Source organism: Schistocerca nitens, chromosome 4, assembly GCF_023898315.1.
Source record: "Schistocerca nitens isolate TAMUIC-IGC-003100 chromosome 4, iqSchNite1.1, whole genome shotgun sequence".
NCBI lineage: Eukaryota > Metazoa > Arthropoda > Insecta > Orthoptera > Acrididae > Schistocerca > Schistocerca nitens.
In genome coordinates, this window is record NC_064617.1 from 352,029,990 (window position 1) to 352,050,212 (window position 20,223).

The 20,223-nt window shown below is 38.7% G+C and overlaps 1 protein-coding gene across 1 annotated transcript in view; it reads right to left on the bottom strand.

Annotated features, from left to right (window-relative positions):
• LOC126251642 (integrator complex subunit 5) overlaps positions 1-20,223 on the bottom strand; it is a 132,906-nt gene that overhangs the window by 12,721 nt on the left and 99,962 nt on the right. Inside the window, exons 10-13 of the mRNA XM_049952194.1 lie at positions 18,950-19,098; positions 18,634-18,782; positions 8,711-8,934; positions 2,381-2,592 (exon numbers count right to left, since the gene is read on the bottom strand). Coding sequence (XP_049808151.1) covers positions 2,381-2,592; positions 8,711-8,934; positions 18,634-18,782; positions 18,950-19,098 — 734 coding nt within the window. The remainder of the gene's footprint in view (positions 1-2,380; positions 2,593-8,710; positions 8,935-18,633; positions 18,783-18,949; positions 19,099-20,223) is intronic.

A 20,223-nucleotide genomic window follows, 5' to 3' on the forward strand; every position in this document is an offset into this window, starting at 1 on the left:
TCTAAGTACTTTTAATTTTGTTCTGCCCATTTCTACATGATAGCCTGGAGCTTTCCTGTGATAGTCAGAGGAGAAGTGAACACGAAATGAAGCTCTGCATTCATAACAATGTTACGCTACCTGGCATTGTTGTTTGTAGGTACTCTTTGGATACTGCCACTCTGCAACATTTATTCAAAGCATAGTATGTATGAATCTGTGCTCTGTCTAAATAAACCACTGGCCACTGTTATTTCAGAGCTTCATTTTTTCATACATTGCTGTTTTTACATCTGCTCTCATCCACATGCAATGGCTCCTTTATTCTGGCACCTTTTGAAATCAAATACGGCAGCTGTAACAGTATTTCTCAACATTTCTTTGCTAGCTTGGTAGTCCAGTTCCGTGTGATAAAACTTATTAAGTCAGGGTTTATACATGGATAGGGAAACAAATTTCCTGGATTTTTCTCAAGTTTCCTTGTTAAAAATATATTTTTTCCCTTTGCAAAAATAAGCATTTTCCTAAGTGAAAATACACTTTCCCTGTGTTCAGTGACAGTATATTTTCCCTCAGAACTGAAAAATTCAATTCTTTGAATGATAAATGTATTATACACCACTTCCCCACACTTAGGAAACAAAACCCAGAAAAAAAAGAAAAGAAAGAAAAAAAGAAAAAAAATGCATTTTGGAAAGATCTTTGATATGCAGTAATATGAACACTACAAATTTTCGTATTACAAAAGTATAAATACAAATTCCACCAAACACAACATGTTAGTTTCCGAAGTACTGAAATCCAGATTGTGATGCGCTTTTATCAACCAGTCATAGCTCATGCCGTGTTAACTCACCACTAAATGAAAGCAGATACTCAGAACATAGGATACATGATGTAGTCAGCCAACAGCAACATCACTGTTAAGCAGAGCGAGAACACATACAGGAAAAGTTCATCGTTTACATTAATGTATGCATCTTCTAGCTACAAACTTTCCCTTTTTTTTCTTCTTTTTTTGTGTGTGCTACCCTTTAAGATATATCAAAATCAAATGTGCCAGTAAAATATTGAATGATGGCATAAACGTCTTGTCTTCTGGGCTCAAAATTTTTCTCAGTGGCTGGTCCTCAAAAAATGTTAAGTTTTGAATGACATTCAAACACTCTTTGATTTAAGAAATTCATCACACATTCTCACATTAACATAATTCACCTTAAGTAAAAGGAAATTTACTTTGAAAGTAATGTTTCTCAAACCATCATTTGCAATATTTTTCCCACAACCTGTTAGAAAAACAGCTGTGATGTCATGCTTATCAAGAGCAGCTGTTATGAGATATTGCCCAGTCTTTGTCCTAAATCCTTTGACACATTTTGCTGTTGGCGAACACTTATCTGTGCTCTGTATTTTGTTGTTGTAAATGGCGCATTTTCTTTGCAACTTAAGTTTAACATTAGTGTTCTTCTCTTGTCTATGTTCTATTGCTGCAGTATTGTTGTACAGTAGCAGGCTACAGTAAAATTCTTTGTTAAAGCATCAGTTCTTTTCAGTTGAAATTACAAAAATTTAACTCACAACCAAGCAATGAAAAATTCCTGGAATTCTAAAAAATTCCTGGCTTTTTCCTAGTTTTCTCCCGGATGAAAAATTTCTCGAATTTTTATCAAATTTCCCGGTTGTTTCAAGAAGTATCTGCCCTACAAGTTTTTGTGAAGATGGTATTTCCTTGTATTGTAGTTTTCCTGGGAAGGTATTTTTTGCAATCACTTTTAACTCTTGCACTGTGAGGTAACAACACATGCTACTTTGAACTGGAGCATGACCAAGTTAGTTCCTGAATCAGCACATCCTCTTCTAGATACAGGCACTATTATTTCCCTGGCCTGCACATTAATCTGACATTCTGACATTTATCATGGGGTGGATATGCTTGATTGGTAAATTCTTCATCACAGCCTGTCAACAGTCGATGCCTCATAGACATTATGTGAAAGTAAATTCTTCAGGGAAACATCTCTGGCCACTTAGCTTTTATGTCACTGTGTTTAGAGGCTCCAAATTCTCAGAGACAGAGATGAGATCTTACACAGTTCTGCAATCCTAATCATATAAGTATTTTCACATATCCAATATTTGGCACAAAGTTCATTTCAGCAACAGAAACCCTTCTTCATATTGCAGTGTTTACAAACTTCAGTGTTTGATGGAAAGGTAGCCTTTGAGACACAACAGGCTCATGACTTATCCATGGAATTAGGAAAATTAAACATTTTTGTGGAAAGATGCACCAGAAATGAATATTTCTATTTTCATTTGAAATTCACTGAACATAACCTTTAATGTAAAATACGACAGAACATATAGTTACTAACAATAAACCACTTTTAAAATGATATACCTGTTTGTGGTGTTCATCCAATAAACTAATATCTTCCTGCACTGGGCAGCCAGATTCTAATGGAGCTCCAAAGAGATATGCATATTTAGTGCTAAAAAGAGACTCTTCAACCAGCTGCCTTAGTGCCAACACACGAGCTGGTGCACTGTTCACCGACATGTGAGAGAAGAGTTGACAACAAATTTCTGTCCCACTCTGTTGTTTTACTGGATCTGTAATAATAAGTCCACAATTTAATATAATGAGAGAAAAAAGAAACACTAAATTAAATCAAAAGATCTTTGTCTGCACCTGTTGTCATAACAGGAGGATCTCTATCATCTTAAAGTTTGAGGGACCTGACCCTCCATTCTCACCTTCCCCAACCTATCCCTCTCCCCTTCCGAAGAAAGGACTTATGTTTTGGAAGCTAGGATACTTTTTTCTACTTTCACAATTGTTTATCACCAGTGATACGAATTTCCCCTTCTGAATGTATGGACCGGCGAGCCACGCTGCCTCTTTGTAATTTTACAGAAATAATAAATTACACATATCTTAAAGACAGTCAGCAGAAAATAATTTATTATGTAAGTGATGAAGATGAGAGAGCTTTGAAGGCGGTTGGAGTGGGGGGTGGGGGGGTAAGACAGATGTGGTCAATAGCAAACCAAGGAACAGGAACACAATCTTTTGTTTCATAATTAGTCATGAATATTGCTACATGTGACACAGTGTTGGCTTTCAGCAACGGGAATATTTGCATGAGGAGAGTTACAGTGTGTTCAGGTTCAAGCAAGGTGCTTCTTCTGATTAGTAATTGGAAAATTATTTCTGTAATTTCAAGAGGCAACTCTCACAACTTACATTTTCTGCCATACATGTACCTTTTCCTAGGAAACTTGTGGAAATACTGTATGAACTTATACGAATGAGTGCCTTATACATACTTATGCGCTACAGATTTTTCAAATCTTCAAAAATAAATGAGAACTATTAACAAAATAAGCTGACAATTTTATTCAAATGCAATATATTCAAACAGTTATTAAAATTTACTATACACAAAAGTGTTTGTACTCAAACAGTTAACCATATCTAATAAACATGCATTTCATTTTTCAAGTGATTTTTTAAAGGATAAAAGAGAGAATACAGTCATTAAACAATTTGTGGAATGAATGATTCCATAGTTTTTGCTACACATATCTGAAAATTGGGCCAAAGATAAACACAAGTATTTTGCATCTTTTGGCCAAATATCTTCTTATCTTCTCTCTGCCACTTATGATGGTGTAAAAAAAAAAAAAAAAAAAAAAAAAGGAACTATTTTTTAAAAGCTATATAATTTCAAATTTTTTCTACATCTACATCAACATCCATACTCCGCAAGACACCTGACGGTGTGTGGCGGAGGGTACCCTGAGTACCTCTATCGGTTCTCCCTTCTATTCCAGTCTCGTATTGTTCGTGGAAAGAAGGATTGTCGGTATGCTTCTGTGTGGGCTCTAATCTCTCTGATTTTATCCTCATGGTCTCTTCGCGAGATATACGTAGGAGGGAGCAATATACTGCTTGACTCTTCGGTGAAGGTATGTTCTCGAAACTTTAACAAAAGCCTGTACCGAGCTACTGAGCGTCTCTCCTGCAGAGTCTTCCACTGGAGTTTATCGATCATCTCCGTAACGCTTTCGCGATTAATGATCCTGTAACGAAGTGCGCTGCTCTCCGTTGGATCTTCTCTATCTCTTCTATCAACCCTATCTGGTACGGATCCCACACTGCTGAGCAGTATTCAAGCAGTGGGCGAACAAGCGTACTGTAACCTACTTCCTTTGTTTTCGGATTGCATTTTCCTAGGATTCTTCCAATGAATCTCAGTCTGGCATCTGCTTTACCGACGATCAACTTTATATGATCATTTCATTTTAAATCACTCCTAATGCGTACTCCCAGATAATTTATGGAATTAACTGCTTCCAGTTACTGACCTGCTATTTTGTAGCTAAATGATAAGGGATCTATCTTTCTATGTATTCGCAGCACATTACACTTGTCTGCATTGAGATTCAATTGCCATTCCCTGCACCATGCGTCAATTCGCTGCAGTTCCTCCTGCATTTCAGTACAATTTTCCATTGTTACAACCTCTCGATACACCACAGCATCATCTGCAAAAAGCCTCAGTGAACTCCCACTGTCATTGACAAGGTCATTTATGTATATTGTGAATAGCAACGGTCCTATGACACTCCCCTGCGGCACACCTGAAATCACTCTTACTTCGGAAGACTTCTCTCCATTGAGAATGACATGCTGCGTTCTGTTATCTAGGAACTCTTCAATCCAATCACACAATTGGTCTGATAGTCCATATGCTCTTACTTTGTTCATTAAATGACTGTGGGGAACTGTATCGAACGCCTTGCGGAAGTCAAGAAACACGGCATCTACCTGTGAACCCATGTCTATGGTCCTCTGAGTCTCGTGGACGAATAGCATGAGCTGAGTTTCACACGACCGTCTTTTTCGAAACCCATGCTGATTCCTACAGAGTAGATTTCTAGTCTCCAGAAAAGATTTATACTCGAACATAATACGTGTTCCAAAATTCTACAACTGATCGACGTTAGAGATATAGGTCTATAGTTCTGCACATCTGTTCGACGTCCCTTCTTGAAAACAGGGATGACCTGTGCCCTTTTCCAATCCTTTGGAATGCTACGCTCTTCTAGAGACCTACGGTACACCGCTGCAAGAAGGGGGGCAAGTTCCTTGGCGTATTCTGTGTAAAATCGAACTGGTATCCCATCAGGTCCAGTGGCCTTTCCTCTTTTGAGCGATTTTAATTGTTTCTCTATCCCTCTGTCGTCTATTTCAATATCTACCATTTTGTCATCTGTGCGACAATCTAGAGAAGGAACTACAGTGCAGTCTTCCTCTGTGAAACAGCTTTGGAAAAAGACATTTAGTATTTTGGCCGTTAGCCTGTCATCCTCTGTTTCAGTACCATTTTGGTCACAGAGTTTACAAAACAACCTATCCCCTTAAAATACTCTCCATTACAACTAATACATTTGTCCCACCAATGCTTCCACTGTTCGAAATATTTTTTGTAGTCATCTTTAGAAATGGCTGACAAGTCCTCCCTTGTTTTTTTTTTTTTTTTTTTTCTTGACTTCTTCAATGTTATCAAATTGGTGTCCTTTCATAGCCCTTTTCATGAATGGAAATAAGAAAAAGTCACACGGAGAAAGGTCTGAAGAGTAAGGTGTGTGGGGCAGTGGAACCATGCCATTTTTTGTCAAACAATAACAGAGATAGCTGTGTGTGTGCAGATGCATTGTCGTGGTGGAAGAACCAATCTCCTGTCTGCCACAAATCGTGTCTTTCTTGATGAACACTGTTGCACAATCTTCTTAAAACTTCCAAACAACAGGTTTGATTGATGGTCTGACCTGGGGGAACAAACTCTGAATGAACTATGCCCTCAGCATCAAAAAAGCAAATCAGCATAGTTTTGATGTTTGATTTGACTTGACAAAAATTTTTTGGACGGGGTGACAACACCCTTTACTGTTGCTTTGTTTCTACGTCATAATCAAAGCACCATGACTCATCACCAGTAATGGCCTTTGACAGAAAATCTGGATCAGTTTCAAGCTGTTTCATAGCACAACATGTTTCAACTCGACATTTCTTTTGATTGTCAGTCATAACTCGAGGAACAAACTTGGCAGCAACCCTCCTCATTCCCAAATATTCACTTAAAGTTCGCTAAACTGAGCTCCAAGATAGCCCACTAATCTCTGACAGTTCATCAATTGTCTGTCGATGATCTGTGAGCACAAGGTCTTGAATTTTTTCAATATTTTCGTCAATTTGGACAGTTGATGGACATCCAGAATGAGGTTGTCATCGTCGAAATGTCACCATTTTTAAATTGAGCGAACTACTCATAAACTTGAGTTTTTCCCATAGCGTAATCTTCGTAAGCATTTCAGCAGCATTTATACCAAGTAGAAAACACAATTTCACAGCTGCACATTGTTGACTTAAAACCTGCCCCCATAAAAAATGAAACAAGAACAAAACAGCACTAGCAAAAACAATCACTACAGATGAACAGAACAAAACAGGTCGACAACACAGGTGGCACTGAACTGGCAATGAGTTGCACTATACACGCGTAGTGGCAGAAATGGGTACTACATAAGCTCCGCCCACTGCAATGTTATTCCATTTTTTTGAGTACCCCCCTCATATAGTTTATTAGCAGACATAGTTAAACAACTACAGCATTGCATTTTTGAAGACGTTCTCAGTCACGACATAACAAGAAAGAAAGGTGCCAGAGACAAACTTTAAAACTAAATTGAAATTATTTTTGCTGGACAGCAATTTCTACTTACACAGATGAGTTTTAAAAGTGACTGACATGAATCCATATATATGAATCATCAACCAATAATTGAATCATTTAATGTCATTCCAAACAGACTGGTATTATTTAACGCATTAAGTAGGAAAGATGAAAACAAAGGCAGCAACTCAACATACAGTAGGAGCACTTTAGCAATGTTTTAAGTCTCTTGTATATGTCTATCAGCTGATCAACTGATCAACTTTATAGTGAGTTGTCACCATAATACATAAAATGATGAATAGTTTCGGATTTAGAAGTAACAGCAGTGGCAAATCACAATGTTTTGAAAGGTGTCTATCATTTCCTGATGAACAACTAGAATGCTGCAGAATGGGTGTTCCTCATCTGATGTCAGATATCTGACATTAACCATGAATCATTAGTGTCTGTGCAAAAGCTTGCACCCAAGCCTGTAGGAGTCGCTGTTCACATGACTTGCATTCTTCTGTCTGGACAGGGCACTTATCAATGCTGTTGTTCATAAATTAACCACTGACTGGCTACTAAAAAAAGAAAAAATAAATTTTTTTTATTTACAATCTTTACTTACATGCTGAAATTACTTCTCCATAGCTGCCAACAAAATTCAAACATATTTTGTACTGTGACCCTAGTTACTTTATCCCTTCATAAAAGAATAGTGTTGATTGGTGCCTTAGGCAGTTGTCGACAGCATCCTTGAGCTCTTTGTTGGTCATGAAGTGCTGAGTAGCCTGCCACACCTTCATCTTGTGCAAAAGATGAATGTCACTTGTGTCCAAACTAGGAAGGATGTTACAAATTTCCCTACCCAAAAATTCTGAGCTTTTACTTTGTTCAATTCACAGTACTGCGCTGACACTGTCGTGAAGGAGAATGATTCCTTCAGTAATCATCCTGAACTGTTTGTTTTAAATTGACCTGTGCAATTTCATAAGTATCTCACAATAAACCAGTGACATTGGTCATATGTCAACATGAACAAATTCATCAATCACATCTGAATGTCTTCCTCAACCACTTTCATCATGCACAGCTGTATGCCAAGCCTTGAATTTTCTGCACCACCACCTCACACCACCTCCACTCATAATTACATTTCTATATGTACAACACAACTGACAATGAATCACAGTGGCATTGGCTTCTTAGCTTGCATGAAGTGAATGACAGAAAGTACCTCATAACTGCAGGCAGACAAAATAACCCTGCCCGCTTCAATCACTTGCTGCTTACACACTGATGGACAAAACAGACAACTGACTGATGCAACATGCCCTACAAATTCTCTTTCTCCAACCACACAAGTGCCATGAAGCTACAAGCATAAGTTTATTTTTAATAGCCAAGTGGAGGTTGATTCATGAATAACCTCTGTTAAAGTTTCCAAACATCATCTATCATCTTCCTGTGAACAGCTAGAGCAATGAGTGCATCATCCTACATGTTGCAGAATGGGTGTTCTTCATTCCAAATCAGGTATCTGACATTAAACATGAATCAGTTGTGAAGATGGAAAAGGTTCCCACAAAGTTGTAGGAGTCAGTGTTCACATGATTTGCATTCTGTACTTTGGACAGTGCACTTAAGACACTGTTATTAAAAAGTCCAAACAAATCACAACACAAGCAAAAGATCAGCTTGGTTTGGCAAATGAGCACCTAGGTCTTCACGTGGGCAGGATCCATGCCACAAATGTGTATTTATTAGACAATATGGGAAATGCAGTATTACATTTTATAGCAATGTTTGTGATATTTCAAGTGTATTGAAAACAATAAGAAATCAGTGTTGTCAGAGCACAGCCCAAACAATAATTATTCATTTGTTTACTGGACCACTACGCATTTAAATGTAAATGCCTAATTCCCTATCTCCATACAATTATCAGAAAGTTATTTTATCAATACTAGACTGTGGTGAGTATTTCAGTTGTAGGAAAATACCAGGTTCATTGACGCAGATGAAGAAATATGAAACTGTAGCACGTGCCAGCTGTAAAACGTCATGTGTTGGCAAAGGCAGCAGCTGGAGTGCAGCTGCCAGTGAATGGGCTGCAGCAATGGATGGTGGACTGACAAGTAACTGAGCAGCCTGAGACAAATTGGACAGCAATGCTCTAGACACAAGTCCACATCTCAGGTATGGTGATTTTCCACTTTTCTCCCACCTGTAAAAAGCATTATTTTTATTATATTAAAATCTTGTAGATGGAATAGAGGATTATTCATGATACGATCAATAAATTCCCTCAAGTGATCTGCAAGGGATAAATAATGGAGATTCTTAATCATTAAAATATGTCTAAGAAAGGTTAATTATATACCAATCCATATCTCCAAATATCTCAAAGAAATTGAACTAATGCAAAATTACAACAATATTCTAAGCAAAGTGACTGAAAATGCATTAAAAGTGTATATGTTAGGCAAAATTAATTATCTGGGTAACAAAATCAAAATTATGTAGGATGTAATAAAAAGTGAGACAGCCGTAGCTTCCTCCAGGCCTCCAATTCTGTGGTTACTGTTACTAATGACTACATAAATTTGCAATGATACTTCATGAATACTGAGTAGACAGCCTGAACATCTGCTCTTGTTGAGGCTATGAGTAGCATCAAATAGTTACCGTTACTTGTGAGGAAATAATTGTATTGTCTATCGCAATTGTAGAACTCAAGATGATAATTACATAACTAGAAAATAAAATTTCATTTGCCGATGAAAATATCTCAGGTAAATTCATGAAGTTAACGAAATAAAACACTGTATTAAATGCTTTCATTGCACTAGTCATGTTAACTCTACATAAAAGTCCAAGGGTCCAAAGGAATAAAATAGCTACAAATGTGTAAATTGGTGTACTGCCCATTGAGACCAGATATTCCAGTGACACTACTGATGATGTCATTTAAAGCAAATTTGTTTCAATCCTGGTGTGTAATATGGGACATACCCTCTGCTATCTTGCTGTCTCTCAGTTCACTCCCACACACTGCTAAGTGTGTAGCCCCCATATCTCTATCCAAGAGTGAACCCAGCTAGGACTTGTGAATGCTAAAATATTTTTGGAATTTACAGCAAATGGCTTTAGGTATACTTGCTACTAGAAAACATTGAATAAATGTTTTGGCTTCTTTCAAACTGATACTGAATTAATACATCTGTCAATTTGGTGGAGCATGATGCAAGTTCACTTTACAAAAATATTTTATTTATTTATTTTGCCCCTGGGAGGAATGGGAAAAATGGAGGGAGAGCTGCTCTCTCCTGTTCATCAGTGGATATGTCATTGTCTCTAGAAAGCGTTGTGAACATACAGTCCAATTTCCATAGCCTCTTTGATGATCTGAGTTACAATACCGTAGGGTGTGCTCAAATCTGCTCAAAAAAGAACTTGCATTATTCATAACAAACTCAAAAAGTTGTGTTTAGCAAAACAAATTGTTTCTGCATTTCTGTACTGTATGTGCTGCTGATGTTTGCAAGTGCTGAGGGTTGCCACGTGTCTGGCTTTTTATGGTCAAGTCCAGCCAAATACACTGATGTAAAAAAAATCGTAATACCAAGAAGGAGCTGTGTGACATAACCAAAAGTTGGTAGTGTGTCTCTACATATGAAAGATGACATCTATTCAAATTTCATACCAGCTAAATAGAAGTGGCACTAGTAGTACCACTATGAGGATGCAAATCAAGTTTGCTTTAAATAAACGCTGTAATGGTATGGGCATTAGTTATCTTTGAGATTGGAAATGGTGAGTTCATGTTAGTCATGAATGCCTTTAAGGCAACAAAGATGCCATTATCAACACCTCACCGAGTTTGAATGAGATCACATAATAGAGCCACGAGAAGCTGGATGTACCTCCTGTGGTAGTGCAGGAAAACTTGGCAGGAATGTAACTACTGTACATGATTGTTGGCAGTGGTGGTCATGAGACTGTATGGTCACAAGAGGACTGGGCTCTGCATGGTTGCACAGCATTGCGATGAGGAAAGACCCATTGTGTTTGGCGTATGGCTCTGGTGCATCATACTGCATTTGTAGCAGCAATGTGAGCAACTATTGGCATGAAAATGGCACAACAAACTGTTACAAATCAGTTATTTCAAGGACTGCTCCAAGCCAGACTCCCTGCAGCGTCTACTCCACTGACACAGAAACACCACCATTTGCAACTTCAGTGGTGTCAAGTGAGAGCTCTTTGAAGGGCAGGGTGTTTTCTGATGAAAGTTGGTTCTGCCTCGGTGCAAGTAATGGCCATGTGTTGGTTAGGAGGAGGCCAGGTGAGGGTCTGAAACCAACCTGTCTGCATGATAGATGCACTGGACCAACATCTGGGGATAGGGTCTGGGGTGCAATTTAGTATGACAGCAGGAGGACTCTCATGGCTATCCCATGCACCCTGACTGCAAATTTGTATGTCAGTCTGGCGATTCGACCTGTTGTGCTGCTATTCATGAACAGTATTCCAGGGGGTGTTTTCCAACAGGATAATGCCCACCCACAAACTGCTGTTGTAACTCAGCACGCTCTACCGAGTGTCGACATGTTGCCTTGGCCTGCTCAATCACCAGATCTGTCTCCCATTGAGCACATATGGTACCTTATTGGACGACAACACCAGCATCATCCCAAATAGCATAAACTGTCCCTGTTTTGACGACCAAGTGCAACTGGTATAGAGCTCCACCCCACAAACTGACATCCAACAGCAGTTGGTTGGTTGGTTGGTTGGTTGGTTGGTTTGAGGGAAGGAGACCAGACAGCGAGGTCATCAGTCTCATCGGATTAGGGAAGGATGGGGAAGGAAGTCGGCCGTGCCCTTTGAAAGGAACCATCCCGGCATTTGTGTGGAGTGATTTAGGGAAATCACGGAAAACCTAAATCAGGATGGCCGGACGCGGGATTGAACCGTCGTCCTCCCGAATGCGAGTCCAGTGCCTAACCACTGCGCCACCTCGCTCGGTCCCAACAGCAGTACAAGACAATGCATGTACATCTGCATGCTTGAATTCAACACCGGTTATTAATGTACCAGTATTTCACATTTGCAGTGGCCAATCTCCCACTATTAACCTGTGTTGTTACAATGTTAATCACTTAAATATGTTATATATCTATGTTTTTCCACGTGGAATGTTTCCCTCTGTTATATTCATAACTTAAATATGTTACGTAGACAAATTCATTCCCAAAATTTCATTACTGTAAATCAATTATTTTTTGATGTTGCAGTTTGTTTCTGTCAGCGTATTATAGTCTGGCCTGTTCAACTCTTGTCAGGTTTTTTACAGATGAATGACATGAGCACAAAAAATAAGTATGAGTAGGAATAAGAAGAGATATCATAATGTTATACAGATACAGTTCCAACCAATGGTGTCCTATGCTTTCTTCATAGGCCAATTTCTCTGTGTGTTATTTATGTTTCTTTCATTATCTTATGGCAAAATAACAGAGCTCAATTAAACATGCTGAAACTTCAGATATTTCTGTCAATAAAGTAATCAACCAGTGCTCACAAATTCTATATAACATTACTGAAACACTTTAGGCAAAAGTTTTGTCCAATTACAGTTTTTGGAAATTTAAGGTAGTTGTCAGAGACACACCAAAATCAGGCTGAAGAATTTGGAGGAGCAAACATAAATAATATGTACATGATTACCAAAAAGTACTTAAATCCAGAACTTATGAATTCAGCACCCAATTAAAGCACTTTCAGTGAATAACACTAGCTGATCTTCCAATCTACGAATAACTGACAGACTGTCTAGAAAAAATGTGAAGTTGTGAGGGCAGTAAATTCTTTGCTCAGTGGCAAAATTACATTAAATTCATGCAATAAAAAAGGCAGAACTGCCTTTAAAAGACTTGTTTCAGGTCACATCATAATGAAGAATTTTATTTGGAATTAATGAAATTTGCAGGATATTATTCTGCAATTCCAGGCCATAATGTCAACATTGAAAGAATATAGTCTTTCGTAAAGGAACAATTGACAAAGGAACGCAATAAATTGCAAACCGGCACAATCACAAAGATGATGTTGTTAATTTAAAATTATCACTTCACAAGCTCCTCAAAATGATTTCCAAGAAAAATAATGTTCTCCATATTATGGGCCCAAATGAGAAATAAATATAATAGTTAACTATGTTGTTTTTTCTTTATAAGCATGAAAGGACCAAAGTACTTAAATATCTTTTCATTTTCTGCTAAAGAAGAATAGATAAATGTTTATTTTGTTTAATGGAAAACTTTTAGTTTATTTTGATATTAGAAATGAAGACAACTGAGCACTTAGTTGCTATCGTAATTGCAAACTGACTATAAGTGATTATTAATAACAATTAATAATACCCAACTGACCCTACTTCTATTTAAAAGAGCTAGTTTGGCTTTTAGAGCAAAATGTCTGGCCAAATACAACACCAGTCCGGCCTTTCCGTCTTTGGACCTGGCAACCCTCCAACAACAGCACATCAACCATAGAAATGAAGAAAAATCTGTTGTTACCACATACAGCCTTAGTGGATAAACACAAGATCTTATTGGAGTAGCCACAATTTCAAGCCAAACTTCAAACTTGTAGCATTCAACCATCAAAGATGTTGAGGAAATTTGTCCAAAACTTTAATAGAAATAAGGGTTACACGCTCAGCACTGTATGGATGTGTGGAAACAGACACTTGATACTAAAAGCCTGCATATGAGTATGTCCCTTGTTATAAAGTGTCAAAGAGAGAGAAACATTGTGAATTGCAAGTCGTCACTGGTATGAAAATAATCTAGTTGCAATGAGCACGACTACAGCATTTACAACTATGTGGCTCCGTTACTTCTCTGTAAGTCAGTTGCTCTCCTGACAAACACAATGCTGGTGGATATTGCTGAAAGCTCAATCTCTATAAAGAAATGGACACTACAAGTGCACCAAGAACATTTAATACGACATATCTTTCTTGAAAGTCTTTGTGGTTATGTAAGTAGAATATGGTGTCACATCTTTATCACAGCAACGCACATCATATACTTCCTGACAGAACTAAACATGTTATTGTAAAACTTCTTCTCAAGAAAGATAATGCCACAACTGTGAACAGCTACAGATCAATTTCATGTCAGAGTGTTTTGTCAAACGTATTCAAACATTTATTGAGTGCAAAAACAGTCAAATCTCTTGACAACTTAGATATTTTTAACAAAAAGGAAATTTGGCTTTCAAAAGAATATAGAGACAGAACGGGTAATCTTCCAGTTTGTGGATCAGAACTTACAGTGTTTCAAATCAAGAATTGTGTGTTACTGCATATATTCAGTGATCTACGAAAGGTGCTGATTATGTTGATCATAACCTCACACTAGAGAACGGCCAGAATAACATTATCGCTAGCTCATTAGGTAATCTGCTAAAATCCCATCTCATCAACAGGATGAAGTTTTTCAACTGGTGAATTACAAATAGGCAGTATAAATTGCATCACAATGGGAAATCATTCATCATTGAGTCCCTCAGGATTCTGTCCTAGATCCCTTATAGTTTTAAATTTATTTCAACAACTAGGCTGCTGTCATGAATGGTGAGTATAAACAGCATGACAACTGTGAATATTTGTCAACTGTAGACACCATTAATCTCCTTTCTGAGGTGCTCAACTAGTTTACTGTCACCTCCCTTTCTTTTTGCTCTAATCACAAATACCCAGAGGACTTTACAGTGATGTATACAATAACCAACAGTTACAGAAAATAAAAAGTACAAAATTCATGGGACTATATTTAGATGCTACATAATCTTGGTACAGCATTTGTAACGATACTGAGGCATAGAACTTTGCAGATGGGAGTTATCCTTGGAACATGTCCTTCATTCTCGTAAGCCTCCTGGCCTCAATCTCTATTCACCCACTGCCCTCGACCCTCCATTAACAGTTTTCCCTTGCTATGTCCTATTACCCCCCTCCCAATCCACATCACCTTCATCGTGTGCTGCACTGCACTGGCTCCTGCATCTGTGCATCACAAGCCTAGCCCATGGACCTGCCACCATTGCCTCCAGCATTCCTAGCTGGCAAACCTCCTGCTGCCTTCCTCCAAGCCGCTAGCTGCCACATCCAACCGCTCTTCCTGCCTCTCTCCCACCCCGAGACCCCATGCTGAAATGTAGAGGTACACGTGTGTGTGTGTAAAAGAGAGAGAGAGAGAGAGAGAGAGAGAGATCAACAAAGTGCCTACCATATTAATATCTGATTACGTGAATATACAGCCCCCCCGCCACCATGAACCATGGACCCTGCCGTTGGTGGGGAGGCTTGCATGCCTCAGCGATACAGATAGCCGTACCGTAGGTACAACCACAACGGAGGGGTATCTGTTGAGAGGCCAGACAAATGTGTGGTTCCTGAAGAGGGGCAGCAGCCTTTTCAGTAGTTGCAAGGGCAACAGTCTGGATGATTGACTGATCTGGCCTTGTAACAATAACCAAAACGGCCTGGCTGTTCTGGTACTGTGAACGGCTGAAAGCAAGGGGAAACTACGGCCGTAATTTTTCCCAAGGGCATGCAGCTTTACTGTATGATTAAATGATGATGGCGTCCTCTTGGGTAAAATATTCCGGAGGTAAAATAGTCCCCCATTTGGATCTCCGGGCGGGGACTACTCAAGAGGATGTCGTTATCAGGAGAAAGAAAACTGGTGTTCTACGGATCGGAGGGTGGAATGTCAGATCGCTTAATCGGGCAGGTAGGTTAGAAAATTTAAAAAGGGAAATGGATAGGTTAAAGTTAGATATAGTGGGAATTAGTGAAGTTCGGTGGCAGGAGGAACAAGACTTCTGGTCAGGTGACTACAGGGTTATAAACAAAAAATCAAATAGGGGTGATGCAGGAGTAGGTTTAATAATGAATAGGAAAATAGGAATGCGGGTAAGCTACTACAAACAGCATAGTGAGCGCATTATTGTGGCCAAGATAGATACGAAGCCAACACCTACTACAGTAGTACAAGTTTACATACCAACTAGCTCTGCAGATGACGAAGAAATTGAAGAAATGTATGATGAAATAAAAGAAATTATTCAGATAGTGAAGGGAGACGAAAATTTAATAGTCATGGGTGACTGGAATTCGGTAGTAGGAAAAGGGAGAGAAGGAAACATAGTAGGTGAATATGGATTGGGGGTAAGAAATGAAAGAGGAAGCCGCCTGGTAGAATTTTGCACAGAGCACAACTTAATCATAGCTAACACTTGGTTCAAGAATCATAAAAGAAGGCTGTATATATGGAAGAAGCCTGGAGATACTAAAAGGTATCAGATAGATTATATAATGGTAAGACAGAGATTTAGGAACCAGGTTTTAAATTGTAAGACATTTTCAGGGGCAGATGTGGACTCTGACCACAATCTATTGGTTATGACCTGTAGATTAAAACTGAAGAAACTGCAAAAAGGTGGGAATTTAAGGAGATGGGACCTGGATAAACTGAAAGAACCAGAGGTTGTACAGAGTTTCAGGAACAGCATAAGGGAACAATTGACAGGAATTGGGGAAAGAAATACAGTAGAAGAAGAATGGGTAGCTCTGAGGGATGAAGTAGTGAAGGCAGCAGAGGATCAAGTAGGTAAAAAGACGAGGGCTAGTAGAAATCCTTGGGTAACACAAGAAATATTGAATTTAATTGAGAAAAGGAGAAAATATAAAAATGCAGTAAATGAAGCAGGCAAAATGGAATACAAACGTCTCAAAAATGAGATCGACAGGAAGTGCAAAATGGCTAAGCAGGGATGGCTAGAGGACAAATGTAAGGATGTAGAGGCTTATCTCACTAGGGGTAAGATAGATACTGCCTACAGGAAAATTAAAGAGACATTTGGAGATAAGAGAACCACTTGTATGAATATCAAGAGCTCAGATGGAAACCCAGTTCTAAGCAAAGAAGGGAAAGCAGAAAGGTGGAAGGAGTATATAGAGGGTTTATACAAGGGCGATGTACTTGAGGACAATATTATGGAAATGGAAGAGGATGTAGATGAAGATGAAATGGGAGGTACGATACTGCGTGTACAGTTTGACAGAGCACTGAAAGACCTGAGTCGAAACAAGGCCCCCGAAGTAGACAACATTCCATTGGAACTACTGACGGCTTTGGGAGAGCCAGTCCTGACAAAACTCTACCATCTGGTGAGCAAGATGTATGAAACAGGCGAAATACCCTCAGACTTCAAGAAGAATATAATAATTCCAATCCCAAAGAAATCAGGTGTTGATAGATGTGAAAATTACCGAACTATCAGTTTAATAAGTCACAGCTGCAAAATACTGATGCGAATTCTTTACAGACGAATGGAAAAACTAGTAGAAGCCGACCTCGGGGAAGATCAGTTTGGATTCTGTAGAAATGTTGGAACACGTGAGGCAATACTGATCCTACGACTTATCTTAGAAGCTAGATTAAGGAAGGACAATCCTACATTTCTAGCATTTGTAGACTTAGAGAAAGCTTTTGACAATGTTTACTGGAATACTCTCTTTCAAATTCTGAAGGTGGCAGGGGTAAAATACAGGGAGCGAAAGGCTATTTACAATTTGTACAGAAACCAGATGGCAGTTGTAAGAGTTGAGGGACATGAAGGGGAAGCAGTGGTTGGGAAGGGAGTGAGACAGGGATGTAGTCTCTCCCCGATGTTATTCAATCTCTATAGTGAGCAAGCAGTGAAGGAAACAAAAGAAAAATTCGGAGTAGGTATTAAAATCCATGGAGAAGAAATAAAAACTTTGAGGTTCGCCGATGACATTGTAATTCTGTCAGAGACAGCAAAGGACTTGGAAGAGCAGTTGAACGGAATGGATAGGGTCTTGAAAGGAGGATATAAGATGAACATCAACAAAAGCAAAACGAGGATAATGGAATGTAGTCGAATTAAGTCGGGTGATGCTGAGGGAATTAGATTAGGAAATGAGACACTTAAAGCAGTAAAGGAGTTTTGCTATTTGGGGAGCAAAATAACTGATGATGGTCGAAGTAGAGAGGATATAAAATGTAGACTGGCAATGGCAAGGAAAGCGTTTCTGAAGAAGAGAAATTTGTTAACATCGAGTATAGATTTAAGTGTCAGGAAGTCATTTCTGAAAGTACTTGTATGGAGTGTAGCCATGTATGGAAGTGAAATGTACGATAAATAGTTTGGACAAGAAGAGAATAGAAGCTTTCGAAATGTGGTGCTATAGAAGAATGCTGAAGATTAGACGGGTAGATCACATAACTAATGAGAAAGTATTGAACAGGATTGGGGAGAAGAGAAGTTTGTGGCACAATTTGACCAGAAGAAGGGATCGGTTGGTAGGACATGTTCTGAGGCATCACGCGATCACCAATTTAGCATTGGAGGGCAGCGTGGAGGGTAAAAATCGTAGAGGGAGACCAAGAGATGAATACACTAAGCAGATTCAGAAGGATGTAGATTGCAGTAGGTGCTGGGAGATGAAGAAGCTTGCACAGGATAGAGTAGCATGGAGAGCTGCATCAAACCAGTCTCAGGTCTGAAGACCACAACAACAACAACAACAACTGGCCATAAATCATATGATTGTGCTCTTGGTGACACTATAAATGTAAGCTGTAACAGACAACCATTTTCTAGTTTGTGGCAAGTCATTACAGCAGTCCCTGTATGGCCTACACACTATCTAGTACTAAGATAGTATTACACAAGTATGACACACTAAATAAGATATACAATTATGGCCATTACTAAGTAAAGACTTTTGAAACCTGATAAACTTTCAAGACAGTGAAATCTCTCATCTTTAGATCACATATTTTATGTAAAATTAAGGAAATTTAGCCAATTAATTCACCTCAACAGCTTTGCAATATTTATCCACAACTGTTCTGGATCTGCTTGTTCAGCTAAACTGCTTTCCAGTTTCAATGTGCATGACGTCGTCCAAATTGCTTGCTCCATTGCTTGTGCAAAATACTCACAATTAATACCCTCACTGGCATCCTGTATTTCAAGGGGAGGAGAAGAGAATTAAAAAAAAATCATAACCAATTTATTATTAAATTAAACATTCATAACCAATATACTATTAAATTAATACTACAACTAAACAATATTGAATTAATCATAAATTAAATAATAAAGTTCATACGATAACAAAGAAATGTTACCAGATCTGAATATGATGAAGGAGAAACAGTTATTATTCTTCCAGTTATGAGTCTCACTAAGGCAGCTAACTGGTTGTCTGTTGTTGCCTTCTGCAGCAGATAAGCAGCTGAGCTGACAAGTACATTTTGGCGATGATAACCAAGCAACCCTGAGAAAAACAGGATTTTATTTTTATGTTAATAGGCAGTGCTAGCACAAAAAGTATAGAGTGTGTGGTTATCTGGCAGGCAACAATATCACAGCTTTCCCCACACAACTGTTCTTCACTGTCAAATAACTGACTAGCCTACATCATCATTCTTAAATCTCTGCAGTTGTAAGAAGACTTATCTATTACACACTCAACTGCACAATCTGTTACGCAATACCTCTTATGAGGTTTTAATCAGACCAGGGACCACGCAGCAATTTCACCTAAGTAATATAGATTGGTATCTAGTAACAGTTTACTATCAAAGTTGTGTATGAACACAAAGGGGACAAGCTTGAATCAATCCAGGACGCATGTTCAGATAGCATAATAGGTAGTGTACTGCCCATGAAAGGTGGAGACCCAGGTTCAAATCACAGGCCAGCATATAGTTCTAACTTATCACATACAGCTACCTTAAATCCACGCTTGTAAGATCTGTACCAGTACAAGGCAACTGCTATTCCGCAACTGCTAGGATAGCATTCTTGGAGGAAAATAATGTTGACACACTTCATCTTTCTCTTAACTGAATTAACAGGAACTAGAAAGAGTAATTCTTAGACTGCACATTGGAAACAGCAAGGAATTAGAGCCGCTGGTTGGTTTGAGGGGAGGGGACCAAACAGCAAGGTCATGGTGCCACCACATTAGGGAAGGAAGTGGAAGGAAATCGGCCGTCCCCTTTCAAAGGAACCATCGCAATATTTGCCTGAAGTGATTTAGGGAAATCACAGAAAATCTAAATCAGGATGATCGGATGTAGGTTTGAACCATCGTCCTCCTGGATGCGATTCCAGTGTTCTAAACACTGCGCCACCTCACTCGGTAGAGCCACTAGGATCACATCTTCAAACTTGTATGTGATTTGGCACCATCATGTAGAGAGAAAATTTATTCCTTCTACTTTGGCTGGTGTCAGCTTGATAGAATTATTGTGTGGCTACTACAGATGATGCTTTGCCATTATACCAAAAAATTTAAGAGGATACCGTGTATACAGTTTTAACAAATGCTGTATTTACACCTTTTCTAAGGTTTTATCATGTCATTTGGTACATTCTAGTGAGTGCTGCTATGCTG